We start from the raw sequence: 13,304 nt of genomic DNA on the forward strand, positions 1-13,304 counted from the left end.
AATTAGGTTCCCTGGGAGTGAGTGCCTGGGGCTGAATGACCACACCTGGAGAGAGGAGTTATTTATGATTCGATGTCCATGTAGAAGAATGTCTTCAGAGGAGTGCCCCAAATTTCTCCGCTTAATTCTGGCCAAAAATCCTTTTGCGTTTTGATCAGTGATTTGGAAAAAGGCACGGATGACATTGCTTCTTTTTGTTTGACTTGTTTAAAACAAATTTTTTCGGATGTCCTTTGCTTTATGTCACATTCGTTTTTAGAGGTATTCCCTGACCCCCCCCACCCCAGGGACCCTTTCCTTATAATCCAGATTGTAGCTGTCTGGTGGTATGTACAGCATTCCATACCCTTGGTTCCCTACGTCTGCAATGAAAGGAGGGAAGTACTTTTAAAAACAAAGTTTTATTGGTGTCTTTTCTTTACGTCTCCTGGATTTTACCCTTATGTTCTTTCCCTTCCCAGAGGGCCACTTATAATAAAGAATTAAATAGAATAAAAATAAAAATTCAGCAAAATCAGATAAAATATTGTGGAAAAATAATTTTATATACAGTGTTCTATACCCCTAGGCCTCCTACCTCTGAAAAGCAGCTGGGGGAGGTGTCTTTTCCCATCTCTTTGGGGCCAAACTTGTTCTTTATACTTTTGTATGTTTTATATTTAGTTTCAGTTGTTTTATGGTTCTTTCCATTTACTTTGTTGCAGTCATTGTGTATGTTGTTTTCCTGCCTCTGCTGACTTCACGTTGCATCTGTTCACGTGAAAGTCTTTCTCTAGTTCTTTGTATTCGTTATATTTGTCATGAGTTACAGCTCAGTAAGATTCTGTTACATTCTTGTACCACTGTTTGTTTAGTCAGTCCCTGGTTGATGGGCATCGACTTTGTTTCCAGCTCTTTGCTACCAGAAAGCATTGCTAAAATATTTTGGTGTACCACAAGCCTTTTTGTCAGTATCCTCCTGGGGGTATATGCCAGCAGGGGGATCTCTTGGTCAAGGGCTGTGGATGGTATGGTCACTTTCTTTGCATAATTACCAATAGCTTTCCTGGAAGGTAGTACTCCTTGACTTCTCCACCTCCTGTTTAGCTATGACTGTTTCTATCTTTTGTGCACTTTGTCTATTTGCTAGGCAGGGAGAAAAATCCTGAAAACTTGATTTGGGTTTTTCTTGCTGCTAGTGATTCTGAGTATTCTTTCATATAGTTTGGATATTTTTTTGGTAGGCAATTGGGGTTAAGTGACTTGCCCAGAGTCATACAGCTAGTAAGTATTATGTGTCTGAAGCTGGATTTGAACTCAGGTTCTGCTGACCCCAGGGCTGGTGCCCTATCCACCATGCCACCTAGCTGCCCCCATATAGTTCTTAATAGTTAGTTGTTCAACCAGCATTTATTAAGCACCCATCTTGTTTCAGGCTTTGTTCTAGGTGCTAGGCTGGGATATAAAGAAAGCCAAAAGATGGTTTCTGCCTTCAAAGAGCTCTAATGGAGGAGACCACAAAAAAGCTCTGTACAAACAAGCTATACTGGATAAGTAGAAGATAATCAACAGAGGGAAGGGACTAAAATTCGTGGGGACCAGGAGAAGCTTCTTGAAAAGGAGGGGTTTTAGTTGGGACTTGAGAGAAGCCAGGAGTTGGGGATAAAGATGGAGAGGTTCCAGGCATTGGGGATAACCAGGGAAAATGCATTTATAATTCTCTTTGAGAACAGTTTATATTCTTGGATCACTTCTTTATTGGAGACTACCTTTTGGTCATATATATTTCTGTCAGTTGTCTATATATCTTGGCCATCAAGCCCTTAGATATTTGATACAAATATTTTTTTCCCCAATTTGACTGCTTTTCTACTTATAATAGATGCATAAATTTTGTTTCTGCAAAAGTTTTCCAATTTCCGTACAATCAAAATTAATGTTTTATCTTTTATAATTGCTTTTCTCTCTTGTTTGGCTAAGAATACATCTCTTACCTATTGCTGTGAAAACTCTATAATCTGCTTAATCTTTTTATGATAATCTTTATTTAAAAGGTATACATGAACTAAATATGTATTCCTTTTGAATTTATTGTGCGATATGGTATAAAGTTTTGGTCTCAGGCTAGGTAGTTGATTGTAGTGTATACGTTTCTTGGCCGGGCTGCTCTGGCTGCCCCTCCGGGTCCCGAGGGTGGGGTGGAGGAGGTAACTGGGGTTGGAGTATATTTTCTCTGTTGGCCTGAGCCCCCACTCTGCTCCTTCCATTATCAGGTGCTAGGTCCTGGCCCTTCAGTTCTATTTGATCACTTAATTGGCTTTTACAGAGGGATAGTTACTTCAGAACAGACATTCCCCAACCTTTCCCAGAACATGCTGTCCCCTCTCCCACCTTGGCCTCTGGGGCTGTGCCCTTTTGGCCTTGGTTCCACCAAATGTGTGTCCAGTTGCAGTAAGATGGTCAGTGTCACTCTTAAAGGTCAGTCCTTGCTCCTCGAGCATCCATGCCCCACCGGATACAAAGCCCAGTGTGGAAACTGTCTCCCACTTTCCAGGTTCTGGCCCTTCAGCTCCTCACAGGGTTAGAGACTCCCCTTCTTCCCCCTCATATTGAAAGGCTGAAGCCTGTTTCTTGGAGTCCCACAGCCTCAAAGCAGGGCAAGACCTTAGCTGCTTGCTCCCTTACTGTCAGCAAAGGAGGCCTGGTTGAGCTGCAAGGTTCTTTGGAATGCCTCTGAGGCCAGAGATCTTCCCTTTCCTCCCAGGATCAGCCCACTTTACAGAATGTCTGCAGGTGCCACAGGCTCTCCAGGCTGCTTCACTTTTGATGGCATCGAGATACTTGGGAAGTGTGTCTCCCCCACACCAGTGTTTGGAGGACTTGTCTCAGCCAGGCACCCTGATAGGGTGTGCACGTGTCCGGACCTCCACTGCACTAGGTTTCTAAGAGTCAGACATGAGGTACTGAGTTCTAGTTCTGATTCTTCCTCATCTAGTCTTTTTCTGTTTTGTGTCTAAACCAGTACCAAGTGATTTGGCTGCTTTCTGATACAGATGGGTGTTGTTTCTCTTCATTCCTGCCTTCTTTTCATTATTGATGTTTGAGCTCTCTTGTTCCTCCAAATAAATATTCTGTTATTTCGTGTAGTTCTGTAAAAGGGTCTCTTTGATGGTTTGATTGGCAGAGCATTACAGGGAGGTCTGCTCACACATTTCCTGTGGCCCTGGATCTCAGGTTTGGACCAGAAACACACGTGTACATTTCACTTTCAAGTCTTATATTTTGCTGGGCCACAAGAGAGATTATGACAGCTTTGTCCAGTGTTGGGCTTTTTCTTAGTGCTCTGGGCCATGGGCAGAGGAAGAAGTATTGTTATTGGTCTTGGCAGCCCTGGTTTCATAGCTGTGTGGAAGGTGCCTAGCCAGGAGCAAGAGCACTTTTTGTTTGTTTGTTTGTTTTTTTGGCTAGGCAGTGGGGTTAAGTGACTTGCCCAGGGTCACACAGCTAGCATTATGTGTCTGAGGTCAGATTTGAACTCAGGTCCTCCTGAATCCAGGGCTGGTACTCTATCCACTGCGCCACCTAGCTGCCCCAGCAAGAGCAATTTTAAAACAAATGAACAGGACAACATCCTCACCAATCAAGAGCTGTTGGAATAGGGGGAAGATGGTGGCTTTGTCGTGAGGGGCTGGGGTGCAGTCCCCGGCCTGATGATACCTGTTAGCTCTATCTCTTTCAGCATGCCATATAGCTTCTTAGCCTCAGTTTCCCCCTCTTTAACTTGGAAGCATCAGAACTTGCACTATTTGCGTCCCAGGGTTGTCAGGGCTGCTCCCTGGGAGCGGGGAGCTCCTACTCTAATGGGGAGACGACATCCCAATAGCCAGGTGTGAAGCAGTTAGCATCAGGATAGCTGGAAGAAGATCTTAGACGGAAGAGAATGGCTTGGGGATTGTCAGGGCTGTTCATATTACTGACCAAAACAATCAACAAAGAGGATTTGCTGCCCACACCCTGGGCCCCAGTCTTCGTGGTTAGGGACAAGTGTCCATTTTTCTTCCTTGGATCTCTCTGACTCGTGGTCCTGGTCCTGGTCCAACCAGCACAGCACGTGCACCACCCACTGCAGATTACCTGTCTGGTTCAGTTTGATTCAGCAAGGGTTGCTTAAATACCTATTGTGTGCCGGGTTCTGTGCTAGACATTAGTGATACAGTGACAACAATATGCCAGCTTGCGGCCTGAGGGAGCTTCCCTCGATGCGGGGATCGGGACGTGGGCATGTCATACTCTCGTTCTTCTCAGCAGAGTATGGAGATGAGACCCCTGTGCTGGTGTTTCTCCAACAGGATGTTATAGCCGGAGGACCCAGCCCCTTGATCTTCCGGAAGCTCAGCAATCCTGACCTGTTCTCCTCGAGTGGAAAAGCCAAGCTTCATCGGCAGCTGAGTCAGGACGACGGCAAAGTCCGGGGCCGGGGGAGCCTGGCCACGGCCCTGTCTCTGTCAGGTGAGTGTCGAGGCTGGCGCTAGAGTCCCCTGGTTTATTTTCCTGAAGTCCCTGTGTCATCTTGAAATCAATGCACCGGTCACCAGGCCTTTATTAAGCACCTAGTATGTGCCAGGTCTGTGCCAATAAACATTGGCAAAACAAAGAAGTCTGTACTCCCAGGGAGCTCCTCCTTTAATGGGAGACAGCATCCCAGTAGCCAGGTGTGAACCAGTTAGCTCCGTGATAGTTGGAAGATGTCAGAGGGAAGAGACGGTTGGGGGCTGGCAGAGGGCTCCTGCAGAGAGAAGCCTGGTGGGTAGAGCATTGTGGGCCTGCATCACATAGTGATGGTGCTGGCATTTCTAGAATATGTCAAGCTTTGCAGAGTGCTTATATAAATATTCACTTGTTTGATCTTCACAAATGAGAGAGGGAGGTGCTGTTGTCCCCGTTCTACAGATAAGTCAGAGTGAGTTCTCTGGGGAAGTCAGCTAGCATCTAATGTGAGCCCAGACTTGAATTCAGAGCTTCTGACCCCAAGACCAGTGCCCTTTCTCCTCTGCCACCTTCAGCAGTCAGCTCTCGTTAGCCTCAGCTACGGGGCCGAGAACCCCTGGTGCCTGGGCCGGGCAACCCCGACCGAGCACATCTTCTCCTGGAGAGGGGTGGGACCCCTCAATTTTGCCTTTCTTGGAGGTTGTGTGGAGTCTGGGGGAGCTCTCTGCCTAGGGAAGCCTGAGGACCTGATTTGGCATCCCCACTGTTCCCCCAGCTAGGCATATGACCTTGGACTGGCAAGTCCCTTCACTTTACTTATCTGTCAAATGGTCTGGGGGAGGGGGGAGGGAGGTCTAAACTTTTTTGATTCCTTGTACCCAAACTGGCTGAGGAAATTGAGGCATTGCCACAGGAGGATTTTCAGTTGTTCTGGGCTCCTGAAGGACTCCATTGGGAGGGAGAGAAGGCCATTGGGAGGGAGGGAAGGTGTGGTCTTGTGGGCTGGCTGGTTGGTTTTCAAAGTCGTTTCCAGATGTTTCTGTCAATCAGTTAATGAGCACGCGTTCATTAAGTATCCACCACATGCCAGGTGTCATGCTGGTCGCTGGGGACACAGAGACAAAAAGTGGGGCAGTTCCAGAGTTCAGGGAGCTGGCATTCTCTGGGTGGGGAGACTCTGAGTACAGACATCACTCCCAAGCATTCCTTAAGTGCCTACTGTGTGCTCGGTACTGTTCTAGGCACTGGAGATACAGACACAGAATGACTTTGTCCAAGATAAACATGGGTAACAAGGCTGATGCTATGTTTGCGTGTGTCATTGCAGCCACAGCTACCTGAGGGCTCGCACCAGCCTGACCCTGCAAGGTTACAGAGGGCCTTATGAAACAGACAGTGCCAGTATCAACCCCCCCATTTTAAAGATGAGGAAATGCCATGTAAATGGTGCGACATTGGTTGTGGTCCAGGCTCAGGGATTGCCTTGCTGAGTGGCCCCTCCCCTGTTCCCGGGGGCAGCCCCCCTGGCCACTGGGCAGTGTGGTCAGACCACGCAGAGCAAGTGCTGGACAGATGAGTCAGAGAGATGCTTCTGGAAGGCTCCGGCAGAGAGTGGCTGGGCAGCTTTGTGGTGCCCCCAGTGACCAGCACGCTTCCTGGCACAAAGTGGGATTATAAGAGATGCTTGTGGACCAAATGAAGGAGAAGGGTTTTCCAGCAGGAGAACCATTCCACAGCTTTTTGACTGGCTGGAGAGGCCTCTGTGACCAGCCACTGCTGACAGCCCAGACCTCACTCTGAGAGCTGGGGGGTGGGGCCTGTTCGTGTGCCTGTGTCTGGGGGCTGTAGAAGCTTTTGTTGGCCTGAGCTCAGGACAGTCCCATCCAGACTGGGGGCTCAGGTGGTAGGAAGTTTGCTGAGTCCTCGTCTCTGGGCTTCTGGGAAGCCACGGGTGTCCAACTCTTTGTCCCAGCCACATCCCTCTTTCTAGACCCTTTTCTTGAATGTGGTGCTCATAGGACCTTAGGGGTCATGCCTCCCCTCACCCTTCCAATGCCCTGGGTCTATTTAAGGTGGGGTCTGCCCTAGCCACTTTACCAGGCTGTAATGCTTCTCCCCCTTGCAGGCAAGCAGCTGCTGCCATTGTCGAGTGGAGGGCACAGTGGCATGGGACAGCCAGCCTGGCAGTGCTCAGGAGAAGCCTCCAACCTGGTCCGCATGAGAAACCAGTCCCTGGGGCAGTCAGCTCCATCGTTGACAGCTGGCCTGGTGAGTGTGCCTGAGCTCTCTATTGTTGCTTTAGGACTTTCGGTTGATGCTTTTGTGCCCCTCTCTGGGGTGGTGGTGGTGGCACAGGGTCAGCCTCACATGCACAGGAAGCTGGGCTGTCCACTCTGTGTGTGGCTGTCCAGGGGTGAGAGGCTCAGAGATGGCCACTGAGCTGGCGACTCATTGCAAAAGGCCTCTGTACTCTCCGTTCCACCTTGGGCTCCTGCTTGTGTCAGCCCTGGCTGAGGTCAGCAGAGGTCAGCCCTCTGGCCTGGGAGGCAGGGCAGAGTGGGAAAGATCTGGTCTCCTCTCCTCTTGCTTTCCTCTGGCCCCACAGACTAACGCTGGGCAGCATTGCAGAGTCCTGTCATGCCCAGGCTCTGCTCCTTTTTGAAAAGCACCTACCTCCCAGGCTTTTTGGGACAGAATGAGATGTTTGTAAAGTGTTTTGCAAACCTTAAAGTTCTCTCTAAATGCTAGTAATTTGCTGTAATTTCTCCACGCCCTCCATCTTTGACTCAGTATTTTGGGCCCAGGACAATCTCTGGACTTGGCCAAGAGGCTTTCCGGACTCACTGGGTAATGCCGTGCCTTGCTCATCCCTGGGCTGTATGAAGGCTGCCGTGTCTGTCCTCTCTGGCCTGCTCTGTCTGCCAGGCCTGGTGCACTGTGGATTCATGACTGAGTGCCCTGGCCCCTGAATCACTGTGGCCTCTGTAGATCCCGCTGGGCTCTGGGACTCTGAGGCTATGTTTAGCCACACTTGCTTCAGGAGAAAGATGCTGGAGCAAAAATCTTCCTCTTCAGCAAGACTTTGGCTAACCTAAGTCACCTTTCCCAGGGAAGGACTCTTGGAAGGCTGCCTTTGTTGTCTTTCCTGGACAGGGCTGGACATGTGGAGGCCTGTCCTGTTCTTTGCTGGGGTTTTAAGGTAGATTGTACAATGATATGCCATTGCATCTTAATATCTTTTTTTTTTTTTGGTGAGGCAGTTGGGGTTAAGTGACTTGCCCAGAGTCACACAGCTAGTGAGTATTATGTGTCTGAGGCCGGATTTGAACTCAGGTCCTCCTGACTCCAGGGCCAGTGCTCTAGATCCACTGTGCCACCTAGCTGTCCCAAGCATCATTTTCTTACGAGCATGTCTCATTAGTTTGAGATGTCAGAGATTTATCCATTTTAGGAAAATCAGATATCAGGTGTGAAAACCCCTGAGCTGTGGGTGGGGGAGAAACTTTCAGAATTAAGGCTGTCCTGACCTGCAGTCAGTCACTCAGTCAGTAGGTATTGGTGAAGTGCCTGCTCTGCTGGGCTGCCCTCAAGGAGCTCACATGCCAAAGGGTGACATGTAAATAACTGGGACATACAAGACGCATGCAGAATAGACGGGGAAGGCGCTTGGAGCCACTGGCCTTGGGGCGTGAGGATGGGTGAGGTGGGAGTCTAGCCAGAAGCTGAGAGGCGGAGGGGAGAAGGGACAGTCAGGCAGAGGCGCAGAGCTGGGAGGTGGAGCCGTGCTTGGGAGGAACCTTGGGCTGGCTGTGTTATTGTGAACCATCTTTTTTGGGCATGGCTTGTATTAGCTGCTGCTGACGTCCCTTCCAACTCTCAAATTCTGTGACTCCATGAGTAGCAAGTGAGTGTGGGTGGAGGGGGATCAGATAGAAAACATTGCAAAGGCAGGGAGGGGACAAGTTGGACAGACTTGAAGTGTTGAAGAGGGTCTTCCTCGAGTTTGCCGAGCTGGTGAGGGGCTGACGGGCTCAGATCTCACTTTAGGAAGATCCCTCTGGCGGTGATTTGGAGGCCGGGTTGGAGTGGTGAAAGTCTGGAGGAGGGGCACCAGCCAGGAGACAGATGCAGGAGCGGTGTGAGGGGATGAGGGCCTGCTCCGTGGTGGGGTGGGTGGAGTGGAGAGAAGGGATGTCAAAATGGAAACGAGCTGATTGGGAAGCTGATTTTAATATGGGGGCAAGGAAGAGTGAGGAGTCAAGGAGGACATCTTAGTTGGGGGCCCCGGTGGACTGGGAGGATGGGAATTCCCTCAGCAGTAATAGGGAAGGTTGGGGAAAGGGACAGGCAAGAGAACGAGATCTGTTTTGGACATTTTGAGTTGAAGATGTTTATGGGATGTGCCGTTTGCCATGTCTAGTGGGCAGTTGGAGATGCAAGACTGAAGCTTGGCTGAGAGCTGAGGGCTGGGTATGTAGAAGTGGGAGACCTGCCCGCAGAGATGGTCACTGGGCCCATGGAAGGGGACAAGATCAATGAAAGAGAAATGAGGATTTGGATTAAAACAGAAACATTTAAAGTTCCCCACCTTTGGGGTGTTTTAAAATGTGCCATTTGTTAATTTCGAACGTGGACCCTTGGATGTCCAGAGTCATCACTGAGTTCTTGGGCTGCTGGTTTGCAGATGTGTTGCTGGGGTTCTTTCTTAGCCTTGTTCCAGGATAACTTTCTCAGGCTTTCAAGGTTGGCTGCATCTACATGAAACAAGAGAGACTGAGTGAAGGCTGTCCCTCAGGAGATGGTTGCTCTGTTGTTCCTTTCCAAGATAGGAGGTACCCCTTCCTTGGGGCAGCCCTCGCCAGGTTCATCCCCTGGCTTCTAACCTTGTACTGTAGAGCCTCGGGCCGACTTTTAAAAAGACACGGACAATGATAGAAACAGGGAAGGGAGCAGGATGAATCTAAGAGTATGTCATGCCTCCTTGAAGAGGCAGCATCATGGGAGGGTGGGAAGAACGGGATGTGGAGTCAGGAAGACCTGGATTCAACTCTCAGCTCCACTCCTTAGCTCTGTGACTATGGGCAGATCCAGCAGCATGCCTCATTTTCCTCCTGTAGAATGAGGACCTTGGACTTCATGGCCTCTGTGATCTCTTCCAGCTGCAAGTCTAGGGCCCTGTGAGTGGTGTCAGGGGGCTGAGTGGGTGTTCACATTGATGTTGGGGGGACAGGCCCACTGCTGCCATGGCCACGTGGAGCTGGGCCCTCCAGTTAATGAGAGAGGAGATCTCTGCAGAAGAAACGTGAGAACCAGGTTGTTGAGTAGTGAGGGGGTGCCCTGCACAAGTTGGGGGGTAAGGGGGAGAAGAGGACCTGGAGCCCCAGTCTGCAGGAGCTGGTGGCTGACCTTGTGGAGCTGCTGCCTTCCAGGATGCCGGGAGGATCTTCAGAGAACGGGACAGGAACGATGACTTTACATTCCGGCCTGTTGAGGTGGTTTTCATTTCTTGTTTTTAAAGGGATGGCCCTCGAGGCCTTCTCCAGTGGTAGCACATTGGTGACCAGCTGTGGATGAGAGCCCTCCCCTACCCTTGGGGACCTTCTCCAGCTCAGACCCAGCCCCACTGCCCCTGACCAGGCTCCTAGAGCTTCTCTGCCCCTCTTGGTGGTGAGGGGGCCCTCCCAGGACACGGATTACCACCCGTTGTGAAGCTGGATGTCGGGGGGGGGGGGGCATGGTCATGGCCTTCCTCAGTAGACCTCTCCTCATCCATTGATGCTCAGCTGGCCTCACTTGTCAGCAGTTGGCTTCTCCTGCTCACCACACCCTCCCCATTGCAGTGATTGTAAGCCTCCAGCTGCTCATGTCCAAGCCCGTTCCCGTCTCCCCTCAGCACTACTCCTTGGCATCCTTGACATCCCCAGCATCCCCGGCATCCTGCTGCAGATCCGCCTGCCCCTCCCACTGCTTATTCTCCTCCAGGCTTTTATGAGCCTTCTCTCCTGGTTCGTGTTGGATTTGGAGTCAGGAAGACTCAAATCCTGCTTCTGCTGCTTGCTAGATGGAGGACCCTTTTCTCATCTGTAAAATGGGGATGACAGCAACTACCTGTCAGGGTAGTTGTGAAGATCAATTGAGAAAAGCCAATAGTAAATATTTTAAGCACCTACTATGTGCCAGGCACTGTGCTAAGCTGCTACAGACACAGAGGAGAAAAAGAAAGACAGTTCCTGCCTTTGAGGAGCTTAGAACCAAGGGAGTGAAGGCAACACACAAAGGAAGGCTGAAAAACCAGAGGGGGGAGGGGGAGATGGGAGGTGCCCAGTGGGTGGAGAAGCCAAAAAGGCCCAAACAGGGTAGCGGCAGGGAATGAGGGCAGGAGGGCACAGCTCTCCTGTTTGCATTTCCATTTCCTGAGCCATTCATGGCTCCACCCTCCCGTCAGAGGGGCAGAGGGTGAGATGGGGCGTGAGGGTCAAGGCTGATTCTGAGTTTGCAGGAGGAGCCTGGGAGGATGGCGGCTGGAGGGATGAGGAGACAATGCCCTTAAAGCACTTTGCAAGCCTCCAAGTGCTGTCTGACCACTCCTCAGCTCTCCAGGTCACACACTGACCATGAGGTGGTCTCGGGCTCTCTCCTGGGCCCCTTCTCTTTTCCTCTCTACTATCTCACTCAGGGACTCATGGCTCCCATGGGTCCAATAATCATCTCTATGTTAGATGATTGCTAATCTTTTTAAAAAAATATTTATTTTTGGTTTTCAACATTGACTTTTATGAGATTCTGAGTTAAATTTTCTCCCACCCCTTTCCCTCCCTCTTCCCCAAGATGGCATGCAATCTGATATAGGCTCTACACGTACAATCACATTAAACATACTTCTACGTTAGTCATGTTATAATGAAGAATTAGAACCAAAGGGAAAAACCATGAAAAAGAAAAAAAAAAAGGAAAAACAGTATGCTTCAATCTTCAGACTCCATAATTTTTTCTCTGAGTGGGAATAGCATTTTCCATCATGAGTCTTTTGGAATTGTCTTAGATCCATTGCTGTTATGAGCGAAGTCTGTCCAAGTTGGTCATCACACAGCGTGGCTGTTACTGTGTACAATGTCCTCCTAGTTCTGCTCACTTCACTCAGCATCAGACCATACAAGTCTCCAGGCTTTTCTGTAGTCCATCTGCTCATCATTTCTTATGGAACAATAATAGTCCATTACATTCATATACCACAACTTGTTCAGCCATTCCCCAATTGATGGGCATCCCCTCAATTTCCAATTCTTGGCCACCACAGAGTTGCTATAAGCATTCTTGTACACGTGGGTCCTTTTCCCGTTTGTATGATCTCTTGGGGGTACAGACCTAGGAGTGTCATTGCTGGGTCAGAGGGTGTGCGTGAGGATTGCTAATCTTGACACCCAGTCCCAGCTGCTCTGCTGAGCTCCAATCAGTCCCTTGTCACCAGCTGCTATTTAGACGTGCTGTACTAGTGTCCCCACAGGGATCTCAAAGTCAGTATGTCGAACACAGAACTCATTCTCTTTCCCCTCAAACCTTCCTTTCTTCCTAACTTCTCTATTACTATTAGAGGTACTACCATTCTCCTGGTTATTTAGACTTGGGACTTACGTGTCATCCTCAGTACTTGGGTACCACTAGCCCTGAATCGCCATAGTTAACTCCTTCCCACGTGCTGTCCCATCCAGTTCTTACTTGTCTTTGAATACATGCCCTATCTGCTAATCTCCTACCTCCTTACTTTTGCACCGGCTGTCTCCTCTGCCTGGAATGTTCTTCCTCCTTGTCTTTATCCCCTGGTTTCCCTGGTTTCCTTCAAGACTTAGCTCCCATCCTACCTGCTGCAGGACCCTTTCCCAGCCCTCCACACCCAACTGCTAGTGCTTTCCCTTGGAGATTTTCTTCCATTTACATTGTGTTTATTTTGTATGCATATAGTGATGGGTATATGGAGTTGTCCAGGGAGACTAACACCTTTGCTGTGGGAGAGCTTGCCAAACTCTTTTCAGGGGTGCTCATCCATCTTTGGTGTCCCCCCACCATCCAGCTCTCACCTGTGGCTCTAAGAACCTTTAGCATGTGCAGCAGCCATGCCCCAGGAAACCATCTCAGCAGACGGGATAAGCCAGGCCAAGGATATCCGACAGGCCTCAAACCCATTGGATGAGTTAGGGGGTGTCTGCCTCAAGTGTGTGAAGACTTTCCCCGGCAGAATGGGTGAGTGAGAACAGTTTGTTCTAGTGGCCATGAAGGCAGATGAAGTTGGTGCTATCAAACACCTAGAGCTTGGTCAGACATCAGAGATGCTAAGGTCATCCGCTGCATCCTGGGCCATCGCCAGTCGTCTTGACTTCTGTCCTGCCGCTGGACTTGGATGACTTTGGAAGGGACAGCGAGGCTGAGGACTGTGCAGCTCTGCTTAAATTTGGCTCACACACGTGATGTCACTGGTCCTCTTTGAAAACAAAAGACAAACGATATCTGGTTGTGGACACTTGTTTCCCTGATTAGTGAGCTCTTCGAGGTGGGGACTGTGGGTTTTGGTTTTTGTTGTTGTTTTGTAACTTTCTTTATGTCCCTTGACACAGAGGAAGCATTTAGTCAGTGTAGAAAAGGATTCAGAGTCAGCCATGGCAAGACCAGGTTCTGGGAGACTGACCTCGTTCTTTTTTGGACAAGTTCTGAACGGGTAGATCAGAGAGTGGAGGAGTGTGCATTTGGCACAGTCTCTCCTACTCCTCTTGTGGATGAGATGGGGAGGTTTATTCTAGACTTGTGGTATGAAACCAAAATAGAAATGATCTTAGAAACCCACG

The 13,304-nt window shown here is 49.5% G+C and overlaps 1 protein-coding gene across 12 annotated transcripts in view; it reads left to right on the forward strand.

The window, feature by feature from the left end:
- MAST2 (microtubule associated serine/threonine kinase 2) overlaps positions 1 to 13,304 on the forward strand; it is a 161,476-nt gene that overhangs the window by 17,438 nt on the left and 130,734 nt on the right. For all 12 annotated transcript variants that reach the window (XM_020987611.2, XM_020987613.2, XM_020987612.2 and 9 more), the window contains exons 2-3: positions 4,329 to 4,488; positions 6,593 to 6,735. In XM_020987611.2, the coding sequence (XP_020843270.1) occupies positions 4,329 to 4,488; positions 6,593 to 6,735 (303 nt within the window). The remainder of the gene's footprint in view (positions 1 to 4,328; positions 4,489 to 6,592; positions 6,736 to 13,304) is intronic.

This window comes from Phascolarctos cinereus, unplaced genomic scaffold (genome assembly GCF_003287225.1).
Source record: "Phascolarctos cinereus isolate Bilbo 61053 unplaced genomic scaffold, phaCin_HiC Scaffold_5;HRSCAF=322, whole genome shotgun sequence".
NCBI classification, from domain to species: domain Eukaryota; kingdom Metazoa; phylum Chordata; class Mammalia; order Diprotodontia; family Phascolarctidae; genus Phascolarctos; species Phascolarctos cinereus.